Source organism: Triturus cristatus, chromosome 3_2 (assembly GCF_964204655.1).
Source record: "Triturus cristatus chromosome 3_2, aTriCri1.1, whole genome shotgun sequence".
Classification (NCBI taxonomy): Eukaryota; Metazoa; Chordata; class Amphibia; order Caudata; family Salamandridae; genus Triturus; species Triturus cristatus.
The window spans coordinates 888,306,921-888,325,314 of record NC_140584.1 but is presented as its reverse complement, the minus strand read 5'-3'; the positions used below and the strand labels follow the sequence as shown (position 1 = coordinate 888,325,314).

Sequence of the window (18,394 nt, the reverse complement as noted above, 5' to 3'; positions counted from 1 at the left end):
CTTAGTTTCTCCCACTCTCTATTTCTCCCTCTCCCTCAGGCTTCCTTTTCTCTATCCCAATGCTCTCCTGTGTGTTTACTCCTCTCTTTCTTTCTCTGCCATGTGAATTCTACCTGTTGGCAAACACTGGTAGAAGGACAGAACAGAGACAGAATAAACAGAAGTCTGTTATCATGTTCTTTTGCTCCAGTACCGGTGACCCACCGAACATCAATGCTGGAATGATTGGTAGTGCAGTTCTGCACTACTAAGATTAAGGTTACAGGCTGGATGGAGATAACAAAACAACATGGACTGCTACCTTCACTGATCTTTAGCACTAGGAAGTCGCAATCATAAACCAGCACTTTACAAATCAAAAAAATAAATAGTATTAACTAATGTCTAAAATAACATCAAGACATTCCTTACCTGCTGCAAAGCCGAAGAGAAACACAATGTACACCATCAGGAAGCGTAGGATATCTCGCAAAATGGTCTGAAAAAAGATGACTATTGCTGTAATAATTATTACATTTTGTACGACATGCAATGCACGAAAAAATGGTTCATGCTCACTTCGGGGCACGGGAAAAGAAAAAAAAACAATGGATTGAACACCAATGTAATCCCAATAATGTCAAGTTTGTGAGCTAATTTAGTTGGAAGCTGCACTATTTAGGAAGTAACGGTGTTGTCAGAGTCCAAGGGTCCAAGATATGCTGCTATGGGGCTGCTTAAGGAAGAAGTTATCGCCTCTTTTCACCCAAGAATGCAGATCCTATGAGCACCTACCAGGAATACCATTGATAGAAAAGACTTTTGTCTTCCTCTAAGGGCAACCTAATGACTTGGGTACCGAAGGTGATCTTGATGAGTCTTCAATCCGCGCTCGTTACCATGTTTACAATCATCATCAAATAAGCAATTCAGATAATCTTTGTGAAACGAAAATTAAAAACTTTGAGTTCCTCTTACCAGCACTTAATTTACAAGGGTCACTAGATATCACCTCGGACTGCAAGTATTGCGCCATAAAATTATACCAATTCTGCCACCTGCCTTGCCAGGATCCTGGTTGAGAGGCTCGTCGAGACTACAGGTGGGGTCACCAGTTAAGTGTGTCTCTGAGTTTAAGGATCCTTCACACTGAGTTAAAAACTAAAAAAGCAGTGGAGCCTGAGGGACAGAAGATAATGGTGGGGCTGGGATAGCTGGCACAGTGCGCTGTGACTTTACTCCCCATACCATGAACTGGATTCTTTCTTGGGCGACGGAGTAGTAGAATCCTAGGCTAATTTGAGAGACCCTGGGCAGGTGGAACAGAGGTGTGTGTTCATTTTGATTTGATGGATCGCATGTGATGGGAGGTACTTCAGAGTAACTGTGAAAGTGGGTACATTTCACTGCACCTTTTTACAGGTGCTAAATCTGCATCCTATGTGTACTGAAGCATGTACACACGATTCAGGTTACAGTGGTGGAGGGTCAAACAGATTCAGTTACAGATTCAGTAACTCAGTCAGTCTCACAACCACACTAGGAAATCATCAAAGCTGCCTCCGTGAACCCAGAGGTGTGATCTCGCGCTCCTCTATTACTCAAGACCATTCTTCTACCTCTCTTGCACATAAAGTGGAGCAGAGTCCTTAAAATGGATGTGTTAAACTGTATATTGTCAATAGCTTTCTGAAGGAAAGTTCCACCCAAAATCCATTGTTTTGGGATGTGATTTGAAATCGTGCATGTTTGATGCTTTTTGGGCACCTTAGGAGAATGACTAGGAAGATGCATTGAATCAACTGAGTGACATAAGAGGCTATGATTCCTTTATATACCTACCCTCATAATAATTATAGTCTCTTTGTCATGACTGTCAACAATCCTTCCTGACCGCCCTTTCTTGTATTCTTACACCCCAGGGATGTAGAGTGGTACTCACTTTATATGTTAGCTCTGGCCTCAGTCCTTTCCGCCCATGGCTGCCTCGGATTCCTGTGATCCGAGGATCTGTGATTTCTATGTTCCTTCGCTATCACATTCAGCCACAGTTCTTACCATCTATCACTACCCTGACTTCCTGCGATCAAGTAAGGGGTGAGGTGTACTACTTGTCCCCTCCCCAAACTCATGATACTATGGAGCTGTGCTTTCAACTCTCTATTGTATCATGACTCGCCTCAGTCCTTGCAACACACGGCATTGGCATGAATTTCTGAGATCCATGAAAGGATATCTCGCAACCTCTGGCATCTATCCTGCTCCCTGTTTGTACCTTTCATGCTTGACATCTAAACTCCTACACATTCTGATCTCCAGCTGCACCACTGTTAATCTCAGTGTTTGGTACCTATCGCCGCCCTAGTTGTTGGGGATCCATGAGAGACAAGTTGTAATCAATCTGTAACATGGATGGCATTAATGCAAACCTCCTCTCCTGGGGCTGTCTTATACACAGTGTGCTGGGAACACAACAGGCGTTTGGGCCTAATTTTTGCACCATGTACAAAGGTATTACAGAAAGAGCCACAGGTGCTTGGTAGCAATTTGTGTAATATCAATTGCATACCACTCAGTATGCGCTAGCATGATCCCCGGATCCCTCATTTGTGTTGGGGTGTAGCCCCATGTAAAAGATGAAATCCTGTTCAATCGTGCCTCTGCTATATTACAGAAGAGGGTGCATAGGCAAAGAAGCAGGAGGTACACTCGCTGTGTGCCACACACAAGTGGCGCACCGTCAGTGTTTCCCCTGAGCACACCATTTGGGAAGCAGCATCGAACTGCAACTGTTCACTTTTGCCGCTCGTCACATTGCAGACACGGTTTGGCAAAAGCAGTGTGAACAGGGTATTGACCCTCATAGGGAACACTGTACAAGTGAGAAAGGGCACCTATATGGCCCCTTCTTCCATTATGTATCATGACTCACCTCAGTTTGTGCATATGTACCTTCCCTTTATAAATGCAATCCAGGGAGGGATGATATGTACTCACATCTGTTTTCTGGATGCTGTTAATGCTAACTTACTGCTCATATCCTGGATTCCTGAGGTTCTCTGAATAATGAGTTGTGCTGCTTCATAACTGACCTCACTTTGGGCTATTGATACCTTCGATGTATCAGTGCAATTCAGGGAGGGGTGAGGCATTCTCTCCTTCTCTGGACCAAGCAGTACATCCTACCTGGATTCTTGAGATCTGAGTGATTCTGAGTTGTACTCACCTTCTGTATCATGACGCTGTAGATGCCCGTCTGCTGGAAGCCGCGAGTGTAGTACAGCAGGTTTATCCAACCAAGCACCAGAGCAAGAACCATGGGGGCGACATACTCCTCACAGCCTGCCAGGTAGATGATGCCAGAGCACAGGAGTATCGCCGACTGCAGAAAGCTAGAAGGGAGACCAAATGAACATAATCTTATTATCATCATAAATTACATGAACAGTCTGTATCTTGCCATTTGATTTCAGTCTGTCGAGTAGTAGCAGCAGAGACTACAAACTAAGGGGCAGATTTATGAGGTTTTGCCGTAGGGAAGCGCAGCAGGCCTTCCTGCTGCGCTTCCCTACGGCAAAAGAAAAGGGCAGGGATGCGCCGTATCTATAAAATGCGGCGCATTCCTGTCCTTTTCCCCTGCACCGGCGCACAATGGGCTGCCTGCGCCAACGCAGGCACCTCTGCACCATGGTGCAAGGGTGCTTGCGTTGCGGAGATGAATATTTTTGTACAGGAAGGGAAACCTTTCTGTACAAAAATAATCACAAGAGGTTTTTCCTCTTTGTATGGGTGCTGCAGAATGCAGCACACATAGAAAAAGGAAAAACGAGGAGAAATAAAGATATTTCTCCCCGTTGCGCCTCCCTTACGCCTCCCATGGGGAGGCGTAAGCTTTTGGCGCGGCCTCAGATTTACGATTTCTCGTAAATCTGGGGCAGTGTCAAAAGGCCATGGATGTTGCTGGGAACGCCCCCAGCAACCCCCATTGCACGCCCCTTTAACGCAGAACACTGCGTTAAAGGGACTGATATTTATGAGGCAGCATTAAGCCACAAAAAGTGGCTCAGTGCTGCCTGATAAATATCACGCAGGCTTCTGCGCCACGGAACGTCACAAAAAGTGACGTTCCGATGGCGCAACGGGCCTCATAAATCTGCCCCAAAGTTTGATTTTCCAGAGGCATGCAAATCGTGTGCAGAATTTACATGTGATCAATCAATAAATCGATCACTAAGTAACTAATTCAAGAACTAATATAAAAGTTAGTACCGTATAGAAACTCTACGAGTACCCCATGTCAACACATTTAATATGAACCGCCTCATAAGAATATAGATGTTTCACCTCCTGATCTACATACGATGACTGGAAGTCATCGACATATTTGCTAACCAAAGTTGAGCAGAAAATAATTCAATGTTTTACTCTTTATGAAGAGCTGCTGCAGTATATGCAGATTCACCAAGGGTGGTCCATATTGCCATATTGCTATAGTATAGCCTAAGCTCAGCAATTGGAATGGAGGGATATACTGAACTTGCAAAGGGCAGTGATATGCTCTGCGCCCCAGATCTGCTGGACAGATTTTGTTTATGTATTTTCCTTCCAAAAATGAATTGCGAACAAGTCTAGAGCCAAAACTGGGTAATGTTTTTGTCATGACAAAATGTCATGTAAGGGAAGTAAGGAGTCAATGATATTCTTTTGAAAGATGGACAATAAAGTAAGTTATCTGAATTTGATTTTGTTTTACTCTCTATGGGCTCTGAAAATCAGGGGCACATACACTGAAGTGGTATTTGTCCATTTGTGGATTTTTATAAATATTGCTTGCACCAATTGTTCATAAACCTCTTTTAGAGTTATACAGCAAAGGATGAACATTGTAGAAATGCTGACTTTGCAATTGATTGAGCAGCAGAAGGGTCACAGCATCAGAGAAAGGTACATTTGGTACTAGAAACGTTTCAAAGAAAAATTGTAAAATAAATATAGCATGTTTGTTACAAAAGGGTAATAAAAAATACTTTTAAAGGAGGAAATTTAAAAACATTCAAATTGTCACCATCATAAGCACCAAACGTTTGTTTAGTAGAGAAATTTATACTTGAAGCAGTTAGTCCCTGGAAAAGCATACACAACTCTTCTCCTATAAAAGGCATGAATAAGTGCCTATTCAGGGAGTGGAGAGGAATATAGATGATTGTTAAAAAAGCCCATATCAATGGAATGGGACGCATTGTTAGAATCATTCAAAGCACAAGATGACGCGCCCAGAGGGAGAGCAGTAAATACAAATTATAGACCACTGACCCAGATACAGTGCCATGATGAAGGTCTCTGCCCCTTCAGCTTCACACCATCTCTGACATGACCACAATATATTATATGTCAGCAGGGATGCATTCCAGCCCCTATGTCGGATCATACAGTAGCAATGAAGTATACATATTGCCCTCCACTTATAAATCAACTAACAGGTGACGATGTCTAGGTGGAAGGGGGGTGGGAAGGGATTTTTTGGGAATTGCAGCAAACTAATGTACATAGGGTACATTACACTGAACATCTTAAGGTGACGGATTTGTTTTACTTTGTGCTTAAATATGTATTGCTTAGATTCACATTAACTGTGAAATATACTTGAATATACCTGTCTATTTTCAATAAACTGCAATAAGCTCTAAGGTTAAAAAAAACAAAGTGTATTTTCAGAATGAGAAAGGGCAGGTGTCCCGCTATATTTCATGGAGGCATGCTAGCATGGGGATCTTCGTTAGAAAAATGCTTCCTGTGGAGAAGAAAGTTGTTTTGCTTCTGTGCTTTTTTTCATGCATAGTCGTGTGGACTTTCCAGATGACCAACTGAATTATGCACAGACATCTGAGAAGAAAGGGCCACATGTTCAAAGATTCCAAGTAAGAAATCGTAAATTGCGACTAATAACATTGCGCAATTTGCAATTTCCTATTAGGATTGTACTAAAATGACTTTGGGTAAAGTGGTTGCAATTTGTGCACCGTCTTCTACAGAAGACACTGGTACTTTGCAAACCGAGGTATGCACTGATAGGTCAGCTCACAAAATACAGAATCGTAGTGGGTCACTTTGAGAAATTGGATTACTGGTTGAAGGGGGGTGTAATCCTACTCAAGTAGGAACCACAATCCTTCTCAGGACGAGGCCAAGCAAAACCCAAATTAACCTGTGCTCATCCCTCTAGTAGCTTGGCACAGAGCATTGAGGCTTAACTTAGAGGCAATGTGTAAAGTATTTTGCAGCACTTCAAATAGTAATAAAGTGAAATCACAACACAAGAAACTCCCACACCAATTTAGAAAGAGTGAGTATATTTTAATTAATAAATTAAGACCAAAATTAAAAAAATCTAATCAGTACAACCAAAGATATGCTGTTTTAAAGATTTCAGTAAATATAGCACCAAGAAGCACAATGCATCAACTGTGGATATCTGGTCAGGCCAGACCTGAGCAAAGTCACAAGTTCAGGGCAACCACAATGGAGCGTGGGCTGGCTACAGAGACCCAGTGAGGCCCGCTGAACAAGAGTACCTTAAATCCTGGTTGCGCAGCGTTGCGAGGTGCCATGTCCAGAATGTGTCACGGAGTCAAGGCGATGCATTGCTTCCGTTGCAGACTGCAAGGTAGATATAGAATCCTTGTGCTGACGGAATCCATGCAGCAGAGGCGATGCATCAGTTCAGCTCAGGGTTGCACCACGCAATAGAGAAGATGCATCGGTTCTGCTAGATCCACAAATGGGCTGGCAATTCACCTTCAGGCCCATTTCCAAGGATGCAGGACTGGGGTGGCATCACTTGGCAGGGTAGGACTCACAGACGGCAGAGCACCGATGCTGAGTTCAAGGTTGTTGTTGCCTTCTGTCCCTTAGGCTTTAATCAGAAAACAGCCCAACTAGCCCTTGGATTCACTTTGGGATCCTGGGTTCAACAGATGCAGGTCCAGTCCTTCTCACACAGGTAAGAGGGCAGCAGTCAGTAGGACAGCCCCGCAGAGCAGCAGACCTTCGGAGCAGCAGTCCAGGAGGTGGCAGTCCTTTTAACAGCACAGCAGTCCTTCCTCACAAGCTAGCCACAGGTCCAGAAGTGTACTGAAGAGTTGGTGTCTGGGGTCCAATACTTATACCTGGGATTTCCTTTGAAGTGGAAGAAGCTTCTAGAAGTTTCCCTTTGTATTCCACAGGCATCCTGCCTTCTCTGTACTGACTAACTACCGGGGCTATTCAGCCCTTTGTTAAAGGCAGGGATGTCCCCAACTCTGCACTCCCATCTTGCCTGTGATGACCTATCCACACATGCCTAAGCTCTCTATTGTGTGTGGTTGTCTAGGAGGAAGACACAAAGCTCAACTGTCAGCTACACCCAGCCACTTGACCCAGAGACAGGCTGCAGGAACTAATTGGCAAAGGCAGGAAATGCCAACGTTCTAAAAGTAGCATTTTCAAAATTGGAATTTAAAAATCTACTTCTCCGGAGAGGGGATGTTTCACTACAACTCAGAAGACACCAAACGTCAAGTGGTTACCTGTTCCCATTTGGAAATTACAATTTATTAAGTGTAATAAGGTAACTCCCATGCTATCCTGTGGAAGAGGCTTGGCTATGTAGTATTGAAAAGCAAATGTAAGAGTTTTTAACTACCAGGACATGTAAAACTTAAAAGTGCATGTCCTACTTTTTAAATACACTGCACCCTGCCCTTTGGGCTGTCCATGGCCTAGCCTAGGGGTGACTTATATGTATTATGCCTGGCAAAAGGTTTATTTTGCCATGTTGACATGGCAGCTTAACAACTGCACACACAGGCAGCATTGGCACTGGTAGTGCCACTTTCCTAGTGACTTACCAAGTAAATTATATATGCCAATTGGGTAGAAGCCAATTCTACCATGTTTTAAGAAGAGAGCACAAGCACTTTAGCACTGGTCAGCAGTGGTAAAGTGCATGGAGTCCGAAAGTCAGCAAAAATTGAAGTCAGCAAAACAGGAGGTCTGCATGCAAGTTAGGGAGAAAATGACACCAAGGATGTGAGGTCTACCAGTCACAACTCGACCTTCCTCATCAATATTCATTGGGTAGGTCGCAAATTGCGACCCACTACGATTAGTCACAATCACAGGGATGGTGACCTGCTGGGGTCAGCGATTGCCTGCAAATAAAGCAATCTTATTTTTCAGTGTCTTGTAGGAAAACGAGATGGGTTTAGAAAAACAAAATGGAGAGTTACACAAGCCTTTTTTTAGGACTAGGCAGTAGTCCTACATTTTTGTCAACATTCACAAAGGAAAAGAGGTATTTTGAGTACTCCTTCCTGTTTGAGAATGGCTTACCATTTCTTTTCAGTTTATAGTAAAATATTAATGTTTTGTGACCAGATTTTGATCACAAAACATTATCATTTAACATAAGGAATCAGTGTTTGGAAGGGTAAGCCTTAACATGCCCTTCCAAATATCGATTCCTAGAGGTTTCCAAAACATATTTAATGATTCGGAAAACATTTTCTGAATCGTTAAATGGGTTTAGTACATTAAAAAGATTTTAGCATTCAACAACCCTCTTATTTTTCCAAATCAGAGGTTTTGAAAATGCTAAAACCCCTTGTGCATGAGGCATTAAGTCTCAAACATACATTTTTCTAATGTTTTATTGCATTCTCCATGATGATTTTGCAAATCTCAAAAGTATGTAAAGTTATGCAAATCACAGTCATAAACCTACATTGTGTAGGCCGTAGCATATTTTTGTGAATCTAGCTGTACGTAATAGTTCTGGTTTTCATTTAACATCTCTGTGCATTCTGTGAGCAGTGAGCTTTGCTTGCTTCATTTGACCCAACTGTATTAACAGATGTGCAAATAATAATTTGCAAAAGAAAAGCTCCAGGCTGGACATGCTTTGAATGAATAACAAGTGATCTGATCCTTTTTAAATGAAGCATTAGTGCTGTAGTGATGCAGGTACTGAATTTCTGTTCTATATATGCATGAACCTGTCATAGTAATGCATTGCTATATTCCACAGAGGATAATTATTTTATGGACGAGAAGACTGAAGTGTCCATCCACAGTGGAAGTGATTTCTCCAAGGAGAAACCACGATTTAATGGGTATTAAGACTCATCTCCTTTCTTCCCTTTGAATTTGATTTCCTACTCATGGACAAAGATTAAGTGGATCAAAAGGCTGCATCCATCCCTCTGTAAAGCCACCTGTCAGTCTGTCTGCCCATTTGTGCTAACTATATATGTGTTGTTTGGTAGGGCAGACTGGAATATCAAAAAAGGAAAAGGTATCCCCTTTGTACCTTAGTTAATTTTTAGGTCTGGGATAAGGGGGAAGGAGCTCAACTCCAGTGCACATGTCTGTTGTCCGCCACTGGTTGAGCCACCCATTATGTAGCTCTAAAACCGGCTGTCCCATTTACATGTGACTAAACTCATCCAAGTAACCATAGAGAAGCCTGTAAACCTTGTAGCTCAAACCAGCATATGAGATTTAAGAGATATCAAGAGGAGAAGTCACGCGCAGTGTCCGTGGGACTTGATTGGACTAATAGCATCTTGAATATTTGATTTAATTGTAACACAGAACAGAAGATTACAAGCAATTACATCATCCCCCATTGGCCTACCATAATCGATTCATATTGTGTGGTCCTGAAGAAGGTGGATCAGAAATAGATTTTTAACCACCAAAACATGCGTTGGCTGTTTTGTGAGAGATCCTGGCCTGCAACACAACAATGGCAGAAATTGGAGATCTTTCCCCCTTTTAACTTGTAGTGTATGTGAAGTGCGCCTGGGATGGGTATGAGTGGTATACGAGAGAGGCTGTGTTTTCTGTGAATGAAGAGTGAGTGGATTGTGAGATGGGGGTGAAAACAGTTATATATGTGATATGTATCTAAATGTACAAAAGTGTTTATAGAAAATGTATTATAAAATTGTGTTTTCCTTCTTGTGAAAATATGCTCTGACATTGGAGAAATGAGAGACTATCATGTTGAAATGATTAAAATAGTATTGTGGATTTATAAATGGCATTGTATGGCAGTATGCGTTTACCTATGCAAATAATGATTAAAAAGAAATATACAAAAAATAAAACATTATGATAAGGCAACATGCATATACGGTCTGAAATTGTTTCCGATCAGCCCACTGAGCACTTGCTGCTGAAGAAATACATGTTGAGTTCGATTTTGTACTTTGTTTTGTCTTCGGGGCAGACTGGGACAGGGGCGGTTTCTCCATTAGAGCTCAAGGGCTGCGCCCCTCTGAAATTCCTACTCATTTACATAAAACATTAAGTAGATCGATTTATTTAGAAATAAGATCGTAACTCTGAATAAATTGATGTATTTAAGTCTGGGTTGTCTGTTTCAGGCTGCCTGCCCGCCTTGCTCTGGAGCAGGAGACGGAAGCCAGGCAGTAAATCAACTTTCTTAACTGTGATGCACAACACAGGGCTTTCTGTTTTAATTCCCTTCATTGCCATTGTGGTCTAGGGTTGTGTGCACTCTGGAGGGCATTGAAGCAATAAGCGTCAAAGTGTCAGAAACGTCATCCCTGCGTGATTTCAGACATCAAAGGCGCAGATCCCACCCTTTTGTCATAAGTGAGAGTGGATGCAATCACGTCTGAACCGGTGCCTTGTCTGTATTGATGTGTTTGTATGCTAATGTTGTGTTATGTATATTTTGCTGAGACCCCTCATCACGCTAACCTCCCCCACTATGACAACCCACGCCCTCGTTGCACATCGCTCTCTCCTTCAGAAGTGGAGCTGAGGGCATTTGTTCCCCCCGCAAAATGGATCCAGATAAGGAGCAGGTTTCTTGTTCCTTTGTGAAGTTGATCAAAATATCTGAGTCAAGCCCGAAGCAAGAGATATATGCCTACTGTGGAACATGTGCTTACAGTGGCCAGTTCTCTGATGTATGACATTAAAACTGGCCCTGTCTTCATGCCACTAGGTTAACCTGGTGCCAAAAACATGGATTGACTTGCAAACAATGAATGTTAAAAAAGTCAAGGGAATGCTTATCAGCCATTTAGTTCCTCTCTTATTTCACATGCTTTAATTAATCTTGCATTCCCCAAGAGTAAGCTATTTTATAATGTTGTTGTTTATCTGTATTTTTTTCTGTACATACTTTGAGGCTTGAGCCATGTCAGGTGTTTATGAGGGGCTTTGATTGAGCGCACAGGCGCTAAGGCTGAAGTCAAACAAAGTGCCTTTCAGAGGGTTGGCCTCTCTGCAGAGCACACAGAACAATGTTTATGTATTCCATTTGCAACTGAAATTCTGCGGATATGTGTGTGAAGGGAGTACACAGATGTCAAAATATTTGCAAGGCAAAAGTAAGAGAAATTAAAATGCTTGAATTTGAGGGAGTGCAGTGCATATTGGGGGCGGTGAAGTGACAGAGATGTGCGAAAGAGCATTCGGGGACGAGTGAAAAGAGGATGCTGTAGAGGAAAGAGAGGGGGTTGAAGAAGTGCAGATGGACACTATATGCAGAGAAAAAGAGGATACATATCCAACATAAAGCACACATAACTGGAGGCCAAAACTACTTCCGCAGGCCTCAATGCTAATTAATTCACAGACTCACTATTTCAGAATTTAAACATTTCCAATGTTAATTGTTTATAAGAATGTATGTCTGTTTCTCATTTAGCTTGACAGCTAACACCCAGTGACAAAGCCAATCATACTGACAGGCTTTAGGTGTATGCCAGTTGTTGTGTAATTTATCTGGATAAAATTACATCTCAGAGAGTAACCAAAATACCGGTCAGGTGGCACACTATGGGAATCACAGAAATGTATTTGACATGTTCCTTTATAGAGAGCCCCCACTTTCTTCATCTCATTTAAAGACCTATCTGCACATATTCCTATATGACTGGTTACAGCCAGCATCTGTGTGTGCTTCTTGAAGTCTGGTTAGAACATATTTTTCCAAAGTTAATGCTGCATGCAGTGCAAGACAGTGGGCAAGCATACATTTAAAGGGCTAAAGTTGTCATGCTGTACAATTTACACATTACAGTAACTGTTGAACATATTAATGCAGGAAGATATGGGTCAGTTTTTAATGTGTTTAATATTTCAAGACTATACATTCCTACTGCTTAATAAGCCTTTGCTTTATTGCTACATTAATTTGCTTTAAAATGCACCATTTGCCAATCTTTTTTCATTTCTTTCTCGGGAGAGGGACTCACCCTGGACCCCACGTTTATCCATTGAACGTTCACATCGCTCACTAAATCAAAGTAGTGCCCAACGTTTACGCCTCACCACTTTCAAATGTAACCAGCCACCATTGGACTGGAAGGCCTCAAGCGTCCATGGGTGGGTGACTTGGGAGGCTGAGCAGGGTGTCTTTCCTGCAAATCTACACACTGTGAATATAAACTGTGTTGAACTGCCTGTGAGTGGCCAGCATTTGTTTATATATTAAACTGAAAAGGCAGAATTGCATCACAGATGGTGTCCTGCACAGGTCAAAGTTATCTTTAGGGATGTTAATAGGTGGGAATGTTAACATTAGTCAGTATGTGAACACCTACAGTAAAGTAATCCCAAACCAGCAAGGGGCTGACCCCAAAGTCTTTAAGTCTGATGTGCCGTCCATCAGTAGCTAGTCTGAGTTAATGACCAGTTCATCCCTGGTTGTCAGAACTATGGACCTAATTTATGGGGTTTTGGCGTTAGCCACCTTGCTGCGCTGCCCTACGTCAAACTGAAAGGTCAGGAATGCCCTGTATTTATCCAATATAGTGCATTCCTGTCCTTTCCCCCTGTGTTGGTGCAAGGGTGCCTGTGATGTTGGTAGGATTGTTTTTGTGCCGAATGATACAGTTTTCAGCACAAAACAATCCTGACAGGCATTTTCCTCTTTCTGTGGGTGCTCTGGAATGCAGCACACATCGAAAGAGGAATAAATGAGGCGGCATAAAGTTATTTCTCCTTGTAACGTCTCACCTTGGGAAGTTTAAGGTTTAAGGTTTTGGCACATCCCCAAGTTTACATGGCCCTAAATCTGAGAAGACGTCAAAACCAATAGGTGCTGTATGGGAACACTCACCCCAACGCCCATGAAACACCTCTCGAGCGCAGAGTAAGGCAACGCAGCAATTTGCGTTGCCTTGCCTTCCTCTATAGCTATCAGGCCATTCAAAGCCACGCAAAGTGGCTATACGTGGCCTCATAGATATGATTTTAAGCTTTGCTCCCCTGTAGCCTCAGAAAAAGTGATGCTACAGCGGCGCACGGGCATCATTAATATGCCCCTAAGTGTGTGTGTGGTGTGCATGCTGTCTATGACAGTAGGTATGTGTGCATGGGTACCTGTATGTCTCCCAGTTTGTATGTCGGAGTCTGTAAAGGTATTGGCCTGTGTGTACATTGGAACCAGTCAGCGTGTTTTTCTGTCTGCATATGTGCATGCATGTGTGATCTTCATCAATGTGGTGTTTGGGTGAGGTTTGTGTGCACTATACAAAATCAAAACCTGTTGTCTTTGCCAATGCTCGGTTTTGAAGTATTTGTTTTGGCTAAGTTTTAAAAGAGGTAAGGGGGGCGGATCGCTCTCCAAAAATCCATAAATATAAAAAAAACTGAAAATGCAGTGTAGTAACAGAGCAATATGAGAATTTGCATGTACTGTAGACTGTGTGTCACGTGTCCTAGGGCAATGAAGGAAATGGGCCATCTGGCTGCTGTTTGAATTATAAAATACAACAATAAGCTGAGTCCAGTAGGACACTCGGGTATCTAGCCCTGCTGTACCATTGGAAGCAATGCTGTTGGAATTAGCCTCTACCCGTCCAACTCCTGTTGCTATGCGTGTTTACATCGTATATTTGCAGAAAAAAAGTACCTGCCACAACAAGATTCGTGTCGAGTTATATAATGGACCATGAGGTACTTAGGTGTCAAAATATGTTTATTTATATATAATAGCATGTATGACTTACAATAGAACTTCAAAATACCCGTCGATAATCATCATCTTCAAAGAGGGACGTCTCCGCCAGAAGTACACGATCTGTAAGAGAGAGTGAAACAGTGGCATCTTGTGTTAGTATGGATGAATATGATTTCTGCTAAGCATCGCTTTTAGGTAAACTAATAACAGAAATCTGATTTGAGTCTATTTGGTCAGTTAAGCATTTCTCCTAGAATGTTATTATTGAGTTCCCAACATTTATACCTTAAATTAAAACAACCTTTGTATAGATTAAATTAAAACAACAGCATGAGTAATGGAGACCACAGCTCTCAGATTAAAGAGGGCTCACTCCAGTAGAGCCAATGCAGTGGCATAGCAAGGTCTGGTGGTACTCGGTGCGGAAAATTTCTTGTCATCCCCCCTGTGTCGAGTTCAGCCGCATTTCATTGCGTTTGTTGACTGAACTAAAACGTTTCAATATGTACATATTTTTGCCATTTTGTCACCAGCAGCGTAGGAAGAGGGGTCCAGTGGGTGTGGGCCGCCCCGGGTGTTATCACTGAGGGAGGTGACAAAATGGCAAAAATGTGTACGTATTGAAACTTTTTAGTTCAGTCAACAAACGCAATGGAACGTGGCTGAACTCGACACGGGGGGGTGACAGGAAATTTTCCACACCAGATACCACCTGACCTTGCTACGCCACTGTTTGTCACCCCCCCTCAGTGATGACACCCGGGCCAGCCCGCACCCACCACACCCCCCTTCCTAAGCCGCTGAGCCAATGAGTGAAGCTAAATTACATTATACAGTGCTGGGAACGTCGAGGTAAAAACTAAGGGCCATATTTATGAAGATGTGACGCAGCAAAGCAGGTCGCGTTGCTGCGTCGCGATATGTGACATAATAAGGACAAGATTGAGCCCAATGTAAGATTATATGGCGCATTCCTGCCTTTTCCCAGCGCTGGCACACAATGTGCTGACTAGCACCAACATAGGCCCTCTTGCACCACGGTGCATGGTTGCTGTCCTCGTTCGCAGCATTGTTTTTGCTTCCTGCACAAAAACTATTCTTGAGGCATTTTCCTCTTTCTCCGTGTGCTGCACACATACAGCATACATAGAAAAAGGAAGTAACGAGGAGAGATAAACCTATATCTCCTTGTAACGCCTCCCCTGGGAAGGCGTAGATGTTTTGGCATATTCCCAGGTCTAACGGTACTGGTGAATCTGGGAGTGCGTCAAAATCTATGGATTTTGCTTGGGAACAGCCACGCACCACCTATGGAACACCTCCTTGGGGCAGAGTAACGCAAAACAGCGATTTACGTTGCATTACATTCCTTTAGATTTATCAGGCCACTCTGGGCCACGCAAGGGGGCCTTGCGTCACTTGATAAATCGCATCTCGAGGTTTGCGTAACGTTTTCACCCCATTGCGTGGCACAAAAGTGACACAACCCCTTGATAAATTTAGCTCTAATTTCACAACAAGTTGCATCACATAACCATTTCTTTCTCAATTGCAAGGAGGGACATTACAGAGCCGCTGACCCAGATGAAGTCACAGGAAGTGGAGAAAAATCAAGCAATACTTATAAAAACTAATAGGATGCATCATAAGCTCTCAGAAGCAGATAAAAGGCAGGCATAAAACTTGGAAGTGGGAGCACAGTGCTCAGTGTACCAATCCCTCCTGACTTCTAAATGAAGCCCGCAGAATAAGTTACAATCATAGAGAATGGCAGCAGCACCATGCTGGTTTCAGCAGGAGGGGTAACGTCAAAAAGTGTCTATATTTCCATCCTGATGAGTCTAAAATACCCCAAAGAAGGCAAATTTCAAACTTGGCAGGGGCGCTTCATCCCTAATCTCGACCTAGACAGGGGAGGTACTTCCTCCCGTGGCGATATATTATGATGCTCATGAGAATTGCATGGTGAATGGAAACTTCCTCTGGAAAGGGCCATTGCGAGGATCAGGATTCTAGTAACTGACATGATGCCCGGCCTGGACATTGAACTGCGAGTGCCCAGGATTGCAAAGGTGATGAGGCTCTATGAATCTGGGACTACAACAGTATGTTATTGACAGACATACCTGTGAGATGAAGAGGTAGACACCGCCAAGCATTATCAGGATTTCTCCTATAAAACGGAAGACACCTTTTGCTGTTTTTTCCGGTGCGAAAGGAGGCTGAGAAATGCAATAACATTGTATATTTTAGTGATTATCTGCAAGGGGCTTCAACAGCCAGAAATAGAGAAAATAACATAATTCACTTCTGCTACAAATCAGCCTTAGTGCGTTTGTCCGATGGGAGTTTTTCTCTGCCGCAGTATGTGTTTTGCGCATTTGAATCTTAAGCGGCCATTGGTCAAGAGTCTCTTTTATCGCCACATCAAGACAAAAACTTCCAAAATGCTTTAAGTGGAAAGTTTGCAGTATAATCGATTTTTCATCAAAACATATACCATTATCAGCACTCCATATCAAAATGTATTTAATGGCAAAAGCTTTAAGAACACATCATGCACATGTTTTAGCAACACGTTTGCTAGCCATACAGGACTGCTGCTTTCCTGAATTATTTCACCTCGCAACATGGTAAAACGTTTTCATCAACCACTCTTGTTAAGAATGTAGAACATATGAAATGAATAAATGAAAACATCCACCAGGTGAGTACAACCTTAAAAAAATCTGACATGACAATTCTGAAATATAATCGTCATTTCTCATCTAGGAATTTGAGCTAAAATCTGAAAATATATTGTGTTTATGGTTAGGAAAAAATCAAAAGAAAAATGAAAGAACCCGAAGCAGACCGTAATGTGTAATCGTGAGAACATGTGAGCTGATAGTAAAATGTTCTGACTATTAATGTTATAAGCTGGAAAGGGAAACCTTTCAATACGTTGGTTGATTTTTTTTTACCCAATTCTTATATGTTTCTTACTGGCATTAACTACTCACTACATTTCACTGCCTTACTGAGGGTCATGGGATGCAGAGACTGTATGGCAAACACAGGTGTAATATATATGATTAATATATATAAAGTAATACAGCATCTATGTTTACATCATAAAGCTCATGAAAGTGAATTTGAGCAAAACATTTTAAAAAGGGCAATGAAACTATAGTTGAAAAACAGCAATCCTACACTGTCATATACACACGCTCCAATCCTGTGACATCCTTGAGACCTTTTCTTTAACGTTTCCCACTCTGCAGAGACTACACTTACCTAGAAAGCTGGCAAATGTATGCCGCTGAGCACCAGATCTGGTTCTTTCTGGACCCCCATCCATCTACTTGTCAAAGGAGGACCTTGAGTACTGATGAGCGGCAGCACCCACTAAATTAAGACATATGCAGTGGAAGCAAGATGGCTCCTTATCAACCACGCTCCTACCAATGGTATAGTCTATTCCCTATCAAACCCAGCATGACTTTTTCGACAACCTTAAAGGCCAATCAAGTGGGTTATGGGTGTGGGTTTGATCAATAATAAACAATAGGAATGAAGAATTGTTTTACCTTTCCAGAGAGAGGCCTGTTATAGGCAACCACAGTGAAGATCAGCATGTATAGAACGTAAAGCAAGAACTTAACGTAGAATATCGGTCGCGCGAATGTTTCCCACTTTTCTTGAAGGAGTTCATTGATTGGCTCCAAAACAATCATTTTGTGGCGATTCTGGAGAGAGGAAAATAGATATTTAGTTACGGATGAATTACATTTTCTGCATGAAGAAGTGAGACTAATTTAAAATGTCGGGTATTATTTGGGAGATATTTTGCTTGGATCAATCAACCTTGGCTTGACCTGACTTGATTTGGCCTATCTTAGTTGGCCTGGCAGGGCATGACTTGGATTGCTTGGGTAGAGCTGCCTTGGTTTAGCTTGGCATGGTCAGCTAGCTAGGCTTGCTTTCTCTTGGCGTGACATTGCCTAGAATGGTTTGGACTGGCTTTGATTGGCATAGCTTAGGTTGGTCTTTGGATACCTTGGTTTGGTAGGCAACATATTGCATATATTTACTGGTCTGATTTGGCTCAATGGAACTCCCTTGGACATAGGAATCATATAAATCTTACCCTAGGAAATTTACCATAACTTCCTCAGGAAGTCTGAAATATTTGTAATTTACATACATATGCCAGGAAATAACCCACTGGGAAACATTGGCACTCATTTAGTTCGGAAGATGCAGGACATCTACCAAAAAGCAGCGGATGTCCCATCCACCAAGCTCGTGGTTTCCGATGGTATTCAGTGAAATGCAAAAACATTTATATTGCGCGATAGCTACCCTGAGGCATCCCAGCGCTGTAGACGGACGCAAACAGAAGGAGGGATCAGCGTTTTGAGGTATTAGTTAAAAAGTGGTGTTTTTAGA

At 42.4% G+C, this 18,394-nt stretch overlaps 1 protein-coding gene across 5 annotated transcripts in view; it reads right to left on the bottom strand.

Annotated features, from left to right (window-relative positions):
- The window catches only part of LOC146858393 (transient receptor potential cation channel subfamily V member 1-like), a 194,082-nt gene that overhangs the window by 16,219 nt on the left and 159,469 nt on the right, over positions 1–18,394 (bottom strand). For all 5 annotated transcript variants that reach the window (XM_085649311.1, XM_085649312.1, XM_085649309.1 and 2 more), the window contains exons 8-12: positions 17,533–17,691; positions 16,090–16,185; positions 14,013–14,083; positions 3,206–3,371; positions 412–478 (exon numbers count right to left, since the gene is read on the bottom strand). In XM_085649311.1, the coding sequence (XP_085505437.1) occupies positions 412–478; positions 3,206–3,371; positions 14,013–14,083; positions 16,090–16,185; positions 17,533–17,691 (559 nt within the window). The remainder of the gene's footprint in view (positions 1–411; positions 479–3,205; positions 3,372–14,012; positions 14,084–16,089; positions 16,186–17,532; positions 17,692–18,394) is intronic.